Source organism: Coptis chinensis, chromosome 7 (assembly GCF_015680905.1).
Source record: "Coptis chinensis isolate HL-2020 chromosome 7, ASM1568090v1, whole genome shotgun sequence".
Taxonomy (NCBI): Eukaryota; Viridiplantae; Streptophyta; class Magnoliopsida; order Ranunculales; family Ranunculaceae; genus Coptis; species Coptis chinensis.
Window position 1 is genome coordinate 69,456,337 of NC_141462.1, and position 18,632 is coordinate 69,474,968.

Consider the following 18,632-nt stretch of genomic DNA (forward strand, 5'->3'; position numbering starts at 1 on the left):
TGTAGCTTCCAATGTATAATGAACATTTTTTATTTATTAAATTATACGTGAATGATGTTTTTCCATAATTACTTCATTCAATCCCCGCTACTCGTCTCAATCCTTTAAGCTAAACTAGCATTTTGGGCACGTGAAATTGAGAGTTGTCCAAATAATTAAGCCATGAAAGCAAACCCAACAAAAACCTAGTCTATATGGTGAGGTTGATTTTTAAAAAAATTACAATCGAAGCCCACTCAAAATAAACCCAACTAAATTGCAACTAAAGCCCAATAGCAAAAAGCCCATCAAATTCCAGTAGAAACCCAACTGCAATTGTTGACCAATTCAATTAGAGTGAATATTAAATTTACACATTTACCCTTATCAAATATAATAAATTACAAATAAAATCAGATTATAGTATTCTAAATATAAAATATGAGTGAGAGCAGATTTGGAAAACAAAAAATACGGCCTACCCAAAAAGTACTGTTGCTTGGGGGAGTTTCTTTATAATAAAGTAACGATAAACAATACATGAACAAATAATAGATCAAGGGAGTCCAAAAAGTGTGAATTCATGGGCCATAGGCCCACAATACGAAGGACCCATGAAAATATAATCTGGGTCCATTTTGAGTTATGAGTGACAACTGACAAGTCAGGAAAGTGAAGAGAAGGTTTAAGAGGTTTTTGCTCTCTGTTCGTTCTCTGCTGGGTTGCTGTAAAAAACCATCAATAACCGCACTCTCTTCTCTACAAATCCTAAAACAAAAGGTATACATTTGCATGTTTAGTTACCAAAAGCACATTTGCATATTTATTTTGCGTAGAATTTTTTGTTACTGTAAAAGTCCCTTTAAAAAGTTATTATTTGTTTTAACACTTTTTATTAAACTCGATGTTCGTTCATTTATTAAATGGTTATTCTCACTTTCTGAAACACATGTTCGTGAGCAAGCAGAGCCAGTTACTGTATTACGTTTAATGGTCTCATTTGTGATTGCTATTGTACGTACTTAGTCTCTGTTTGTGTGTGTGTGTGATCATCTTCTTTTTTAGATGTCCGAAACATTTGTGGAATCTTTAAGTGGGTTCTGTTATGCTGAATACTATTGAGCTTTTATCAAGGGAAGCCATCCCCATTACTTACATCATACTTTATCAAGTGAGTTGATTCGGACTTAGCCTGTATACGTTTCTGGTTCTATGAGTAAGTTAATGTATTTTTAATAAAATGGACTGGTGAAATTATGTTCTTAATAATGCTGAAATAATTGTGTGCTTGGTAAAATGCAAAATATTGCAGAAAGAATTTAGATTTGATTCAAGTAAGTTATGCACTTCAAGAGTGATAGAATGTAATGTGGTCATGTGCTTGTATAAGTTTATCTAGGATTTGTCCCACTAGGTGGTTCGACTACTTTCTTCACTTAATCAAAGATGATGCAACTAACAAAGATATTCTGAAAGCATTTTATATTTCATATCCGACCTTGTGTTTTTTGTGGCAATACAATACATACCTTATTGCATATGTTCTAATGTATTCTTTCTTCCTCAACTTACATGTGTTGTTGTATGCAGCAACAGTTTACAGTCTCTACAAACAATTATGGAAACAAATAACACAACCATGGTGAAAGAGAAGGTTTTTAGCATAAAGCTTCTCATTGACACTAAGGCAAAAAGGGTGCTCTTTGCTGAAGCTGGGAAAGAATTTATTGATTTTCTTTTTGGTCTCTTGACCCTGCCTTTAGGCTCAGTTGTCAAACTCGTGACAAAGAAAAGTATGGTGGGAAGCTTGGGAAACTTATATGAGAGCGTAGAAAACATTAGTGCCGCCTACATTCAGCCAAATCTTGACAAGAACTTGTTATTGAAACCAAAATCAATGTTATCTTGTGGGAATATTCCCCTGTTACCTCCAAGCGTTCCGGCAACAGCAGAAAATTACTTTACGTGTAATCACTGTTATAATCACCACATAACTAATACTCCTGGCACTGCATGTCCTTCTTGTAATTTTAAAATGGACAGCAAGGCTTACTTTGTCGCTGGAACTAAAATTGTTGCATCCACTGATGGGGTGGTTGTGTGAAAGGGATAATGACTTACATGGTGTCGGATGAGCTGGTGATTATGCCCATGTCTACAATCTCTAGCATCACTTTGCTTAAGAAGTTTAACGTCGGGGATATCAACTCCCTCGAGGAGAAGAGAGTGTTGATTTCGAATGGAGGAGGTAAGTAAGAAACTCTTGTCTTAAGAGCTCTAACATTAATGGTCATTGTTTGCTTATGCCTTGTGATTTCGTTTTTCTGTATATAGGCCTTGAACTGCTGAAGTCTGCCTTGCAGTCAAAGAGTGTTTTAACTGATGTTTTTTTCTTCAGAAAAAGTGAAGCCTGAACCTTTGTAATCCTTTTTAGATGAGATTTTCTTACTGGTTTTGTGTAGAGTTTTCCACTATTAAAAGTTGAATATGTCTTTTGACTGTACTCTTTGCCTTGTTGCCAATTTCTTGTAGACTAGATATTGTAGTTATTGTTTTTGTTGGTTAGAATAATTATTAACTGTTGCACGTCAGAAACAGAGGCGATTAAATGAGATCAGGGGACTAACTTCACCACCCCTGTAAGTGGTAATATGTGCTTCTCTTTCAAAGCTAGACTTCACAGCCTAGGTCTTGTCTATTTGAAAAGAGAGTGAACTCATCTTACACCGTACCCGTACTCGTATCTCTTATTAACTTGTTTTCTGCATTGCCAGTGTCTCTTTTTTTATTACCACAACAATCACCTCTTTCACTTTTCTACAAAGATGATGCTAAAGAACTGTTAGGGTTTTGTACTTTGTAAGGTTTAGTTTTATGTCAGGTTGTACGGGTTAATTTTGAATTCAAAGTATACCAATAGACACAGACATAGAAATATGATTACTCTGGAACTTTATATTGACCTGAGTTCCAAGTAGTGATAACAGGAACTTTACATTGTATATTGCGCTCTTGTGCATATGTTCTAGACTGTTCATTCTCCACTTACGAGTATAATTATATGCACCAACAATTAATTACAGTGTCTCCAAAACACTACCATGGAGAAAGAGAAGATGCTTGTAAGGCAAAAAGAGTAGTCTTTGCAGAAACAGAGAAAATTTTTATTGATTTTCTTTAGGCTCTGTTATTGAACCTGTGAGTATGTGACAAAGAAATGTATGGTGGGGAGCGTGGGAAACATATATGATGAGATAGTAGAAAACCGTAGTGCCACCTACGTTCAGCCAATTTTTGACAAGAACATGTTATTGAAACCAAAAGCAATTTTATCTGCTGGGAATATTTTCCTGTTATCTCCAAGCATTCCGGCAACAGAGAGAAATACTTTAGGTGCACATAACTAATACTCTGGCACTATTTCTCGTGGTTGTAAAACAATGGAAGGCTAGGTTTGGTTTGTTGAGGTTTGGTTTGTTGATGCCACTAAAAGTATGGGATCAACTGATGGGGATGCTTTTGTGAAAGGGCAAGTGACCTACATGGTGAAATATGAGCTAGTAGTTATGCCCATGCTTACTATCTCTACTATCACTTTGCTTAACGTCTAGGAGGTCAACTCCCTTGAGGAAAAGAGTGATTACGGAATAGAGGAGGTTACTGAGAAACTATTGTCTAAAGAACTTTAACTTGGATGATCATTGTTTGTGTATGTATTGTGATTTTGATTTTATCTGTATATAGGGCTTGAACTAATGAAGGCGGCCTTGCAGTCAAAGAGTGTTTTAATTGGCGTTTTTCTTAGGAAGAAAGTGAATCCAAAAACTTTTAAATCTTTTAATTAAATTTAGTCATTGTGTTATAATGGTTAGGAAATGAACGATCTATTTGAATATATCCAGACTTTACTCTCTCGCTATTTGTCAAATGTCAATGTCTTCTTGACCAGATATATAGTTATTCATTTTTGTTGGTTACAAAAATATGACTGTTCCACTTCATGAAATGACACTGTTCTCTTTCTAGCTAAATGCCAAAGCCTAGTAGGTTTTCAATGTTTTTGAAACTATATATTCTCTTTCGTAATATAAGCAAATTCATCTTGTTATTTTTACCTGTTTTGTGCACTGGTGGTGTCTCATCCATCCACACAACAAATCACTTCTAATCTTTCACTTTCTACGTGTACGATATTGAAGATTTGTTAGGATTTTGTAGCTTTGAAATTGTGTAAACCCCAAAGAGATATTTAGCCTTGTTATGAAGGATTTGAAACAATGCCAGGAGACAGATCAATTTTAGTACATTTCAATGAAAATAAAATGGTGCTTCGGCTAGGGAAGCAGACCATTCTTTCTATCTTTTATTGGACTAAGATCTGTCCTTTCACTCATCCCTTGGATCCTAAGTAACCACTTCAAATGGAGGTCGCCTGGAAAATTTTGAACGAATCAATTACAGTGTTCAATTTGTCTTTCATTTTCTCCCATCTCCTTTCATTAGATCCGGTTGTCAGAGTGTAGAATTTTCCTGCCAATAAAACCACTTCCTTGAATGAGATATTAGAAGAGAAAAGAGAAAGAAAACCTTAATGGGAAAAAATAGAAATTCAGGAGCTACTGCTGCATTATTCCTTTCCTTCTTTTCAAACAAGCTGGTGCACAGCCTCCAAACATGCTTGGTGAAGGTAAGTTAGCAAACTGTGAGTGATAATACCAAACCATTGGTGGTCATGTTTGTTTATCAGGTTAGGTACATGGCAGGAAGCATCCCATCTAGATAGGTACGAGTATATTTTCTAGAACTACGGTGGTCGCTGAAATGAAGAAGCTGTGCCTATGAGTTTTACCCAGGGCGGTATAAAATCAATGTGGATGCAGCTCAGACTATTCAAGGAACTCGCCGATGATGTCTGTGATATATTGTCAGGGGTAATATGGGAGTTAAGAATGCAGCGGCATCACAGGGTAAATATGCAACTTAAGCACTGGGAGTTGTGGTAGCCCAAAAGCTTCATTTTGGAGGGAAACTCAAAGGGAATAAAAGATATAGTAAACAGGAAGCAGACAAATATTGAGTGGGCATTCGAGGGCATTTATAGATAATGTTTTTCAAGTCTGTAATAACTTTAGTTTCTGTGTATTTAGATTCAAGCCTAAGACCCAACAATACTGAAGCACATGACCTAGCGGAGGGGACAGAGTCTTCTGGTCCACTGGTATTTTGCATGTATCCTGGTGATTTTACTATCTGAATGAAACTTTCATTGATTAAATAAGAAGTTATATGCATCCATTATCCAAGCAACAATAGCAATAGTAACGGAGGATACGTGTTTTGTTTTAAGCTAGAAATCGACTCATCTTTGTTTTTTAAGCCATCAGCTAATGCAACTATAAGAATTGGAGAGGGAAAGTGCGGAACAAGCTAAGAATAAAAATCCCACGCTTGGTATGTCTGATAAAAATTGAATCACTCTTTTCGTATTTCCCATGGTCTCATTGTTCCACCAGTTAAGTCAGGCGCATTAGGGTACCATTATACTGAGGAGTGTAAAATTGACAGTGTATGTACCTTAACTAGCTTTTGATTAGATCTATGTCAAAATAATTAAAATATCAATTAACTTGCAAGACAGGATAAAATGAGCCAGCATGATTAGCTTAAAGCTTGCACTTTGAGTTAATTACTTACTGCAGAATTGAAATAATCAACAATAATCTGGCTTGATTATTGGTAGGATGTTTATTACTCTAGTATCACAAACAAATTCTTTTAGATACTGCAGCTAATTTGTATAACTTTGGGTACAAAACTCAACCATCAAAGACCTTTTAATAGAATTTTTACCTTTTCTTCACCTCAAAAAATGCATGATTACAATAATGGAGAACATGTACTAAGAGGGTGTAAAGATATTTCATATCATACCATTCCCAATGGAGATTGCACCAAGACCATGTCGAGTAAAATTTGGAGCCTTTGCAATGAACTCAAAAGTATAATAAGACTTCCCGTCAATATCATGCTGCACCATTTTAGATACACATTTAGAAACTCCATTGATAAAGCAGACCACTTGGCTAGAGCTAGCAAGTGACAACACTTGTCTCCCCAGGCAAGGAGTATAGAAAAGATATGAACAATGATAAAGGAGAGACTAAGATCGATCAAGCAATATGATTACCAGTTCAGAGCATAGGCTTAATTATGACCATGGTGTGTGTGTGTGTTTATATGTCCGCATCTTATTCATAAAAGATTGAATGATAACAACATTTTAAATACGGCTACTACCCTTAGCCAGTGTTATAGCTCTAATCTTCAGAATATTATAGCTGTTTTTCAGTTAATCTTATATAAAGCTTTTTCAATGGCAATCCAATCAAAAGGTCATTTCTACTCATTGAAGCTTTAACCACAACAACCACAAGACTGCGTAAAGAACATTCTCAAGGAACTAGAAACTAATTATGTTTACAAAATCATACAAGTATCTATCCAGCATATAGATTTCTTGCCACCTTGAACTAATCTCATCAAAATGCAAAGTACTATTATTATTATTATTATTATTATTATTATTGAACTGTGAAATGGTATCCAGTTTAATGTTTTAAAACTTCTCCGGATTCTCCAAGAAAATGGACAACGCATGAAAATATATAGGTCTAAATGTCAGCAAAAGAACTATAGATTTGAATGACAATATTACTGACTAAATGATAGGGAACGAGAAAAATCAGAAATGCCCAAAGAGAATACTGCTTTTAAAGAGTGCATTGATAGAAACAAAGGTACACATTTCATCCTTCCATAGATTTATACAGGAAGTACAGAGAACTAACCTCTTTTTGCCTCAAGTAGCTTGGTTTTCTGTGAAGGAGGAGCCAAAACCTTCTTAATTAGAGCTTCAGCAACCTGAGAGCAGATAATAATATCCTCATCATCAGAATCTGAAGTACATTGAGCTTTTTTTTTTTTTATATATATTTTTGCAAAGATGAACTATTATGCTGGATTATCTTCTGCAAAGATAACATTTCTTTTTCCTGAACGATATGTAAGTATTATCCTGCAAGAATTGTTACATCATTATACTGTAAATGGCAAAACCTCTTGTGGAGATCCAAGATCTCGAATATCCTCTTTGCTTGTTGGCACCAGATTTACACTGACAGTCTCTAATGGTTCAATCACGTCTTTGAATACCTTATCTTGTCCTTCAATGACAACTTCCTGATAATTGTCATTAGGAAAGGGTGTTTACCATGAAATGCCGACAACAACCTTAAGTGACAAATACCATAGAGAAGATAGTATATTTGGATATAGTATTATGTAAATAAAGCTGAGAAATTGTAGCATGCATACCTGCCACCCAAATGGATAGATAAACTCATATCCGTCCTTCTTGTCTGAGATTGCCTGGAATCCTTTTCTAGATTCTGCAGCAACTGAGCCACATCAAGGGTGTTCTCTTAGGACATCATCCATCATTATTCAAGGAACCAACGCACTACACAATCAGCAGGCGTGTTTTTAATTCTTACTTAAAGATATGAATTTTTCAAAAGTTTTAGGAAAACACATGAAGTCAAGAGACTTACATGATGCCGAAGTTGCATTTGTAAAAGAAACCCAAGTCATAAGGGCTCCTACTGCAAGTGCTTGTCGTCTCCCAGGTCTATCTGTGATACATAAAGATACTCTAATTAAAATCCTATTTACTCTACCACGCCTTAACCGGATGAAATATGTCAAACTTTTAATAGGAATGAAAAGAAGAGAAGGGGAGGGTTGGGGCCGGGTGGCCTACTATTTAGAAACACAACTTACTTCCATTAAAAGGGGAATGAATGACCCAAAAAGAAGAGGATGGCAAGACAAGGATTACCTATTTCATTTTCATTGGTATTTTCAGACATACATCAAGATGCAGAGTGAGAAAGGGGATACGTGCTTTAGATTTTGGATGCATGATAGGTGCTACCGGGGCCACCTCAGAACTTTGTTTCTTCAGCATTACAACTTGAGGAAAAGAAAAAGACCCAAAGAAGGATCTGGCACTAGTTAGGAGCTACATTGGGTTGTCTAATTCACTTGACTGTGTTACAAGACATAATTAACATTTTCATTATGTTTTGAATCTTAAAAGTGGAGTACAGGTGAATTGGGGATTTGGGTCTGCTCTTAAACTTTCTTCTATACATTTCTTCACCACGAGAAAGAGATGTAATAGAAAAAAGAACTATAAGTTTCATTGTTTTAATTAGTTACTGTAAGGCTAACAAATTTGACAAGACTTATGTAATCTAAACGTAGAGTAATGTTGTAATGCTTCAACATTTTCTAGTGATACTTTGCAAAACGAACTCTTGTAGACAGGAGTCTGATGTGGTGTCACACATGCATATAAATGGTTTTCCTGGGTACAAATCCTACCAAATTAAATATGCATCCATGCTTACCTCCACCAACTATACATTGGTTACTGGATTTAAGAGTTACGAACCTTTAATCACTATAAGACTTGTGGTGTAAGGGCTGCAGTTACAAAACCTATACTAAATATAAAGTCCATGCGATTTGGATCCTGACAGTTCTCTTTCTTGGATTCCTGATTTCAAGAAACCAATATATATTTGACAAGAGACCAATTGCTACAGTACAGATACGTAAGTATCAACTCCATGCATAGCAGACCTTGTATTATGACAAACACATTAAACATGAATCCCAACCGAACGATATGTAACAGCATATGCCTAAGCTACAGTAAACTTAAATATGGAATGAATAAATTTCACCTTGTGGAGGAGCAGTGGAAGAAATGGAATGCTCAGCCTTGACAAGAAAAGACACTCTCCTTCTAGAACAAGGAAAGGAACCTCCCCTCTGTAACCTTAGCTGAAATGCGCAAACAGACAAAGCATGAGCATATTACAAAGAAAAAAACACAAGTATAACATATTTTAAGAAAATGTAATGGCCTGGATGAGTACGTGAGAACTAACCTGAGTAGAAGCATTATTCAGAAACAATGCTGTTGGATGAAGTGAACATGAACTTGATTGCACAATCACCATTTCTTTTCGTTTTACTAATGGAATGAGATGATTTGCTTCAGTTTGTATATGGTGCATGTTTGTTGGTTTTGTGAGGGTAGCTCACCACCTTATCTTCAATTCGTTTTGCGCCATCATTAAATTTCTTATCCAATCCAACGCAGCCCACTGGAAGCCACTAGTTTTCCAATCCACACCCTTTATTAACTCTTCGAGATAAGCTTTCCCACTTTATTTCCCCATAGTTAGAAAGTACCCATGTAATCTTGGTTGGAGATTTGGTGAGTTTATAGCTAATGTCCAATTGGTAGGATCAAACACTTTTTCATTATGTCATAGCCATCGGATAAATCTAAGTGAAGCCACCTTAACCATACGTCTATACTATTCTCCTATTACATGAGTTTAAACACGAGTACTAATTAATTGTTTTGTTATTATATGCAAAAATTAAAACAAATTGTTTTGTTGTGATAGAAATGCTTGACATGACACTTGGTTTTGGTTACTAAATTGACCAAGAATAGTTAAAAGCATAATTTCTTTCGAATCTACAAATGTAGGAATAGAGAAGTTATGGTTTTGGTATATAGCCAGTACGTGTGTCGTAAACTGAGTCCCATAGGAAAGTAGGAATGTAGGATGTATGAATTGTGTCAACCAATTTTGTCACTATGGCACTGTGCAGCAGGACTGATTGCATTCTCGCAATTTGGTTAATTGGTTAACATTCCAAGTAAATTAAATGATGTTCAAATATCTAATATACCGCAAATCAACTATTTGTAACTACCCTTTTCCAATATAAACCGGTAGGGTCTGCCTTAATTCCATAACTTTTTAAAAAAAAACTATTTGTAAAACTGAAATTTTCTGCGAAATGTTGAAGACTTAAACTATTTGGTTGCACATATTTGGTTAGGTTATTTCAACTGAGACGCAAATATGGTACCTTTTCGCAGGGCTATACTTGGTCACGACTTCATTTTCTAATGATCTTGGGTCTTGAGTCTTTACATTTGAATTTTGAACCAGTCTAAGTAGCTTATTACTGCTAAATAGGATTGAAAGCTTATATTAGTGTTCCCTACCAATGTTTCCACTTCAAAATTAAAGTTCAAAGATCATAACAAATTGAAAAGCAGACTGCTGACACTTAAAACATTCTCTTATTTGAAGATCATGAAGACCGTCAGGATGCACCATTGATAGTATCTGAGTCTCAAAAAACTGAAACAGTTGAAACCCACCATAACATTGTATAATCAATGCTACCTCCAAAAAAAAAAAATCAGGTTACGTATTTATGTTCTGTCATTGGCTACTTTTTTAATAGGAATATCCACCTTTCCAAGTAATACATTATGAATGCCCCTCATTCCACCAACTTTTCAATTAAAAAGAACTGGTTGAAACTTGAGAGTCCAATCTGTTAGTGCCCAATCTGTTTTTGAGACAGGTATGTTGGCTACATGGCATAGGTTTAGGTTATGAAACTATTGGAGAGAATGATGATTGTAAAGGATGTTTTTGGTTCTCCTTACAAATGTAGACTTGATCAAAGGATTGGGATGATTGGATTGAGTTGATCGAAGTTCAGATGGACGAATTGCCTCACTTTATGAAGTTCTCTCGTGGGGAACTTGAATCAGGTCGACGAAGTTCTTCATCCTCTTTATATAGGTAAGATGCCCGTGCCTCATGCTCTCCCGCCAAAGTCCGGATCCGTGTCTTCGTGTCTCTTATGAGCCATAATGGCGAGTTATGGAGAATCAATAAGATGTGTGCCTGAAGCTTCAATCTTGATGGGTGTAATAAAGGTTTACGTTACGAGCCGTTGTGGAGAGAGAGGAGTGAGCACTATGGAGGTCACTTCTTAATAAGATCGCTTACTTGACTCGAGTCACTATGAAGCGAACTCAAAGGTTGAGTACGGGAGATCGGTTGGTGGTGATATCATTCTGGGCATGAGTTGTGGAGGTTGCTTGCCTGAGTTGAGTCACTATGAAGCGAGCTCTGAGGACGAGGATACGAGGTCGGTCGTTTGCTCTGTATATGCTGGACACTTGTGTGGTATTCATTGGATGTGAATATTACTCCCTCACACAACCCCATCTTAGTAGGTCGTTTAGTACGTTTTAACGATCTGCTGAGAGAGAACGTTTGCACATGTGTAGCATGTGTGTAGAATAATAGCTGCCTCGTTTTGTGGAAGTTGAAAAGACAAGACGTAAGGAGACGTGTTAGGTAGGGTTCAGTGCAATGATGGCCTGCATTGGGAACTGAACGGGCAATGTGTATAAGACGGTTTGGGGAACTGGAAAGTTATTGTTTTGCTTCATTTTCTTCAGATTGTTGAGATCGTTGAGTGCTAAGGTTAGTTCAATCTCCTCCATTTTTCCTCTTCTTGTTTGGTAGTTAAATCTTGCTTGTTAGGTGCTTTCCTTTTTTGTCTTCAAACATGTCTGATTCTGATGATACACAATCGGAGGAGGTGATAGTAGGGTTGTTAGGGTTTGATAGTGAAGAAGAATATGTAAGATCTGAATATGTAGTTGCTTTGGAGAGTAGCTCTGGTCGTTGTGAGGGTTCTTGTCACACCCCGAATTTCGACAAAATCGGAAAAACAATATTTGTTCCCGACTCTTCGATTTTCGAGGTGTGATGCACTCTCAAATTCCAAAAACCCATTATCCGTTTAACTATCCTAATCATTTGAAACCAATAAATTTTTTTAAATAAACAAAAGTCCTCTTCATTACAAAATTTACAAATATGATTAAGTTACAAATTTCTTTTCAACAACTCTTTAATTATAATTACAACTGAAAATACAAAGACATTGTCTCAACTGAAAAATCTATTGCACCTCAAGGGAAAACAAAACATATCATGTAATGAGACGCTAACGTGAACCACAAACAGCAATCAACCTTTTTCAACACTAATCCTATCAAGACTTATTAACTGGGTTCATTTTATGAACACACCCCGATAAACAAACATGTAAATTGGGCCAGCATTATAAACAATGCTGGTATGAGTAGCCCTAAAATACAAAATATACTTATACATATATATACACAATCAATAAGGCAGTTAGTTCCTCCACCGAGGCACCTTAACATCCAACGAATAATATAACATGTTTAAATACAATAATTAAAGCAGGTAGTTCCTCCACCGGAAATGCCTTAGCTTCCAATTCAATAATAATAAGGCATTTAGTTCCTCCATCGAGGCTCTTTTAGCTTCAAACCGTCTAAAACAATTGCATCTAATAATAAAATAACAAAACTAAAACTTACTCTATACTTACACTATTGTAAGCCTAATCCACAGAGTGGGTCACACCTGCATAAATAATCAATTTAACCCACCCTTCTGCAAAACCATTGTGAATGCAACATAAATTACAATAAATCATTTATTATAGATTTAATGTACACTTTGATATATCATCACCATTATTGTTTAGAGTTTCTTCAAGTGTCACTAGAATCACGTCGTTGTCTCTATGTTTTACCTAGTTTTCCGGCTACCATAATTGCTTTCCAACTTAACATGTACATCCACATGCCTCCCTCACATAATGAACCACCACGTGTGTAGTTACCCTAAGCAGGATATCACATACCGAGGTAACCCCCCATTTAACGCCATTATGTGGGTATTACCACTATTTGACATAAAATATCACGATCTCGCTCTAATTTTGCTAACGGAATAATCAGGCCACTATCCCTTGGAAAATATCCACAATTTTTATACTACCTCATAGTAGCATCTCATAGACATAATGATGGAGCGTTTACATTTATTTCTCAAAGATATTGTATTTAATAGATATCCTAACATATGATATCATTTAACAGAACAACAATTTCAACATACCACATAACATTACAATTGCTCCAAACGTACCGCATAACATTTTTATAGCGTTTTAGGAATATCATGTCTCTTAAAATTTCAATCTCGTCATGTGTCAAAAATACACAATATCAACATCAAATCTTTCTTAGATAATGACAAACAAGTTTATACAGGCTTCAACAACATTCTACCATTGGATTAGTCCATAAAATTTAATATATATAAAATAAACAAAGTCAATAAATAACCCAAAGAGTTGACGGTCAAAAGTCAAAGTCAAACCAGCGGTTTACTAGTCTCAAACCGGTGTTCCTCCAAACAAGTCCTAACCCAAACCCATGTTTAAAACAGTTCAACCCATTGTCCTAATCCAATTAAACAAGACAAAGCCCCATAATCAAGGCCCGAAACCAAGGCCCAAAAGTCTAAACAACTAAAGACTCACCTTGACCTATTTTAAGTCTTATGGACCCAATTCAAACAAAAATAGAAATTGGCCCTAAAGAAAAACACTAATTAGTTCGCCCTAAGCCCAAAAGTTTATAACCCAACCCACTTGGAAACATAAGACCATCCTACATAAAATTAGAAACCGGCCCAAAGAATACTAATCCATTGGCTTCGGCCCAAGTCCAAGCCCAACCAAACTAATAGGTCGCCTTCCTCCCTTACCAGTAGTTATCCTCCACCACGTTCTAGCCACCACCACCTCTCTCTTCCTCCCCTTTCAATCCCAAGTTTTGGTCCCGGTGCAAAACCTTATAACTTTAATAAACACAAAAATCAATTTCATTAACTTTCGAAATCACTTCCCAACAGATCTCGACCGCCATTAACGCCCTTTCAAAGCTTCAACAGCACCCCACTCCAGCACTCAATCAACCAAACATCAAACCCTTCAATCCCCGACATCCATGAACAACCCATTCAATCAACCAAATCAATCCATATGCTAGTTCAAATAAGTCAAATAATTTACAGACGATTCTTTCTGTTGGGCTTTAACCGCTATTACCAGCCCATAAAGCTTCCACAGCCCCTATTCGACATCACTCCAACACCCCCACTACAACCAACCATAACTAAACCAAAACAACAAGATTATACAGGTTCAAAGAAAAATATACCAACACAACAACAATATCTTGATTCGAAATAGTATACAGGACATGACGATGTTTGGGGCTCGCGCCTCCATTAACAACCACTTAAGAGTTTCAACAGTCATACAATTTAACTAGTTTTAAAAATAATGCGAAGAATAATAACAGAAGAGAATGAGCGGAAACATTGTACTACAGTAAAGTTATCTCTGTATAGACGTGAAATAGAAAACTAAACTACTCACCTTCGTATTCATGCAGAAAAATATATAAAATAGAAAGCCATAAATCCGATCCACAGCTAGATAAAAGATGCACAATCCGGGCTCCATTCTTCTTTGTTTTAACTTGTCTAGTTCTAAGCAAAAAATTTAGTTTTCTTAAAAATCCTCCATTTTTTATAAACCATCCCATTCTAAAGAATTCTCTACCATATTTTACTTTAAGAAACTTTCCATATTTTCTCCCATAAATTACAAAATTATTCTCTTCATATTTCCTTATTAGAAAAATCTCTACACTTTATTTTAAAACTTAAAAACTTTTCTATTAAATCATTTTCAAACCAAACAAACTATTTTCCTTTTTTTTTTTTCAAAAAGTCAAACATACATATTCACTCCACTTAACTTAAGACTTAGTCAATATTATTATTATTATTATTATTATTATTATTATTATTATTATTATTATTATTTTGTAAAATAATTAATTCTAGACATTTAATAAAATGAGGGTGTTATAGTTCTTCTTCCAGTGGGTTGCCCCCTAGAAATGTAGATAAGTGTGCTTTGGTAAGTTTTGGAGATTTGAGGGATGATTGTAGTATAGATGTTAGCGATCTGGAGATACATGAAATTGGGGATGACGTTGACGTTTTAAGCAATGCGTTCATCCCACGGGGATATGGGGTGGTAGTTTGTGAGGGGCAATTGCGAGCTGGCATGAGAATACCGTTCTCGCCACTTATTTGTAATTTTTTGAACTTTTGTAAGGAAGCGCCTTGCCAATTCGTTGGCAATACTTGGCGTTTGTTGAGAGTGTTCGACTTGTTAAATGAGAGATTGGGGGTACCATGTTGAGGTTGGTGATATTATTGAGCACTTCGCTGTGAAGCAATCTCGTGCCATGGTTGTGAACGCCGTTTCATCACGGGTGAGGTGGAGTCGGCCAGAAGTCGACTTCGAAGCGCTCACAACCATGGTGTGTGATAAGAGCCCAAAACTGTAGTTTTAATCCCTTAATATCATTATATTTAGACCAATTATGTGTATAATAAATATGAGTTAGTACTGTTTACGTGCGTTTATATATTTTAGGCATTGGAGTCAAATATGTGAAGAAACATATCACTTTTGCGAGATAAAGGAGCAAAGGTTGGTTGCTAAGAATTTCTATGATTAAAGGCCAATATTCAAGGAGAAAAGCCTTTTTAAAGCCCGGTCAAAGCTGAAAAGTCAAAGTCAACGCGGGCAGAAATAGAGTAGAAAAGTCAATAGAACTTACGCAGTTTTGTATCTTTGGATTCAGACCTTGGAATTGGGCCTATTATATGTCAAACGACCCACTTCGAAAAAGAGGTTTCTAACGGTTTAGGCCTTGACCCAATCGAAAAGCAAAAGTAGACGAAAAAGCTATTGTAATAAGTTTGAGCAGAGAAACTTTTTAGACTTATGTAATTAGGTTTTTGGGCTTGCTTTAAGGGCCCAAAACATGGCTCCAAAGCCCATGCATAAAATGTAGACCTAGCCTCTCTTATATAAAGAGGACTAAGGCATATAATTAGATATACTTAGACTTAGATAGATATAATTAATTAGAAATAGATAATTAGAATTTAGACTTAGTTATTAGTTTAAACCTTAGTTAATTAGTGTTCTTCAAGATTCATTAGATTAATAAAAGTTTATTATTGTTCTTCATTATATCTTCTTCTCGATATATCGTTTATGATAGTTTAATAACATCTAGCTAAACCTCCATTAGAGTGGTTTGATTAGGGGTGTGCATGGGTACCCACTTATCCGAACCCGAACCGAATCGAACCATTTATAGTGGTGCGGGTCCTAAAATGTTAGACCCATTTAAAGTGGGTCTTCAAGAACCGACCGATAAAGAACCTAAACCGTTAGAACCGAATAGTAAAACCGATGGGTACTCGAACGAAAACCGAACCGATTAGTTTGATTTTGATATATAAAATTTAGTATTATATTATACTAAATAAAGACAAACTCCAAACATTATTATTATATATAGTCTATATTTGTTAGGTGTAAAATTATATTAAATATATATAACATTTAGCATAATAGCTTAATGTGTGTGTTATTAAATGTATATTTTATAATATTACATTAAATATGTGTATTATAAATATCAATAATAATGTTTACGTGTTCACGCCTATATGTATAGTCATATACTATGAATTAACTAATGCACTGTCTATATTAACTAATGCATGAACGTATACGTGCTTGATATATTATATGTATATATATTAGATAACGAATACGTGCAATGCTAACTAACAATTGTAGTACATGTGGTATTTATTCTATATATGACGACACGATAGTATAATATACATATGTTCGATTTAAAATATATACATGCATATAATGTATGAGAATGTATTTAAAATTTTAGATAACTTTCAAATATTATTATTGAATTTAGGACCATTATCACTTCTTATGAGAGGATAAAAATATCGATGACAAGTGTTATAGTTAAGCCGTAAAACCAACTTTTATATCGGTTATATAACTAAAACAATAATTTTAGCAATAAAAATATATAACCCGATAAGGAACAAAACCGAATCGAAACCAACTTAATTAATGGGTATGGGTCCGGTTTTCAAAATATAAGAAAAAACCGAAAGAACCGAACCCGATAGGAACCGCTAAAAATAGACCTTAATCGAAACCGATAAGAACCGACCCAGAACCGACCCATGAACACCCCTAGGTTTGATGAAGCTTGATGAAGACTTGATTTATTAGTTAAAATGCGCTTGTTAAGAGTTTCACTCTAGAAGGATAGTTGATTCGCCATGAGAATGTGTTGGACTTCCTCACATGCTAATTATTAGTTGGTAGAGATTGTCATGAGTAATTAGGGATCAACACTTAATCTTATTTGATTAGGACTGCAATACTCTACACTATCATATTAGGAATACATCAAGTGGATTCAAATCCCCCTAATCCCTTCTCTGTATTCACATTTCAATATTCATTTATCATAGTATAAGTTAAACATCTATTTAAGTTCAATTGCCATATTAGTATAATTCAATTCATTACTCTCAACTGTTTTGTTAGTATCGATTAAACTAGCGGAAACTTATGTTTAAAGGACTAGGAGTGGAACGAATTCTCTACTCCATTTATTACATGATTCATGAAAGTAGATAACTTTGATAGTTTAGAGTAAATTATTATTCTTTACTTATGTTTAAGTTTAATTAGTTAAGTAGGAGTAAAGGAAAATTTCTACTTTTATCAAATGGCGCCGCTGCCATCTTAGTTCGGTTTAAATTTGTTTCCTTTAGTATTTTCGTCCCCTACCAAAATCCCATTAAACCCACCCACCCTTGTTTGGTTTCGACCGTGTTTGTTTGGTTCGTAATTTTTTTTTCAGAATCTATATATAGCCGGCCGTAGTAGGATATCTCGGGGACGACACGCCTCTAAAAACACTAGACATTGGTTCGGGCAAAGCTGCAAGACGCGCTGGCGCCTTTATATGCCTAGTTCCAAAAGTTCACTTTCACGAATTTGTCCGATTTTCATAGGTTAGTTTCCAACTCATTTCATTTAAGTTATTTAGTGTTTCTATCTTCGTGAATACACCGTGGATCGCGTTATACAAGACACTATTCAAAACATGTAGCACGGAGGTATTCAGGTACTCCTGCTTCCACTCCTCGCCTCTTCTGTTAGAGGATTAATTCTAGCATATCAGGGTTGTTTGACTGTTGTTAGTGGTTTGTTTTATATTGGCATTAGCCTTGTATGAGATTAAGGTCCGATACTAGTAAACCATCTTCGGTTATTTATCGTAAACGTCAACGCACACACCTATCTAGAATACCACACACTATACCTGCACAAATGGCTGATGAAATAGAGACTCCTCTCTCTGATTTTTATAAAGCCCTTAACGATAGCCCTAAGTCTTGCATCATTCTTGCAGACCCAGTGGGAGATTTTCAAATCCCCCAGAATATATTTAATTTGTTACCAGTTTTTCATGAGTTAGACCATGAGAAGCTTTATCAAAGATACGCATAGGATATAACAAGTTCTTACCACATTTCATCATCCTATTGTTGGTTCGGAGCAAATTAAATTGAGGGTGTTTCCTTTCACCCTCACCGATTAGGCAACATCTTAGTTAACTGCCTAAGCGCCTAATTTTGTGGACTCATAGGCCAAACTTGTTCAATTATTCATGGAATAGTTTTATCTACCGCTAAAGACAGATGAAATGCTTCAAAAGATTCATTTATTCCACCAGAATCCTCATAAATCATTTTCAGAGGCCTGGAATCGGTTAACTGATCTTCTCATTGAGTGTCCACATCATAACCTTA

The 18,632-nt window shown here is 35.6% G+C and overlaps 1 protein-coding gene, 1 long non-coding RNA gene and 1 pseudogene across 3 annotated transcripts; 1 reads left to right on the forward strand and 2 right to left on the reverse strand.

The window, feature by feature from the left end:
* Window positions 1-644: 644 nt before the first annotated feature.
* On the forward strand, window positions 645-2,393 carry LOC147488605 (uncharacterized; annotated as a pseudogene). The gene is made up of 4 exons (XR_015202832.1): window positions 645-759; window positions 1,045-1,150; window positions 1,570-2,227; window positions 2,314-2,393. The product of XR_015202832.1 is annotated as an uncharacterized LOC147488605 (transcript).
* Window positions 2,394-4,205: 1,812 nt separating this feature from the next.
* On the reverse strand, window positions 4,206-6,154 carry LOC147488606 (uncharacterized). The gene is made up of 2 exons (XR_015201324.1): window positions 5,911-6,154; window positions 4,206-4,509 (listed from the first exon to the last, which is right to left on the reverse strand). It is a non-coding gene; the product is annotated as an uncharacterized LOC147488606 (long non-coding RNA).
* Window positions 6,155-6,822: 668 nt separating this feature from the next.
* On the reverse strand, window positions 6,823-9,296 carry LOC147488607 (psbP-like protein 1, chloroplastic). Its single transcript, XM_086574429.1, has 6 exons — window positions 8,997-9,296; window positions 8,790-8,889; window positions 7,590-7,670; window positions 7,354-7,436; window positions 7,096-7,218; window positions 6,823-6,900 (listed from the first exon to the last, which is right to left on the reverse strand). Exons 1-6 carry the CDS (start codon window positions 9,123-9,125, stop codon window positions 6,823-6,825), a joined length of 594 nt encoding a protein of 197 aa, XP_086430555.1. The 5' UTR covers window positions 9,126-9,296.
* Window positions 9,297-18,632: the final 9,336 nt, after the last annotated feature.

Coding starts and splice junctions, on each gene's coding strand:
- LOC147488607 (XM_086574429.1), bottom strand. CDS start 9,125: ATGCACCATATACAAACTGAAGCAAATCATCTCATTCCATTAGTAAAA. Junction 7,671..8,789: donor TTCCACTGCTCCTCCACAAG/GTGAAATTTATT, acceptor TATGTATCACAG/ATAGACCTGGGAGACGACAA. Junction 7,437..7,589: donor AAATGCAACTTCGGCATCAT/GTAAGTCTCTTG, acceptor GATGTGGCTCAG/TTGCTGCAGAATCTAGAAAA.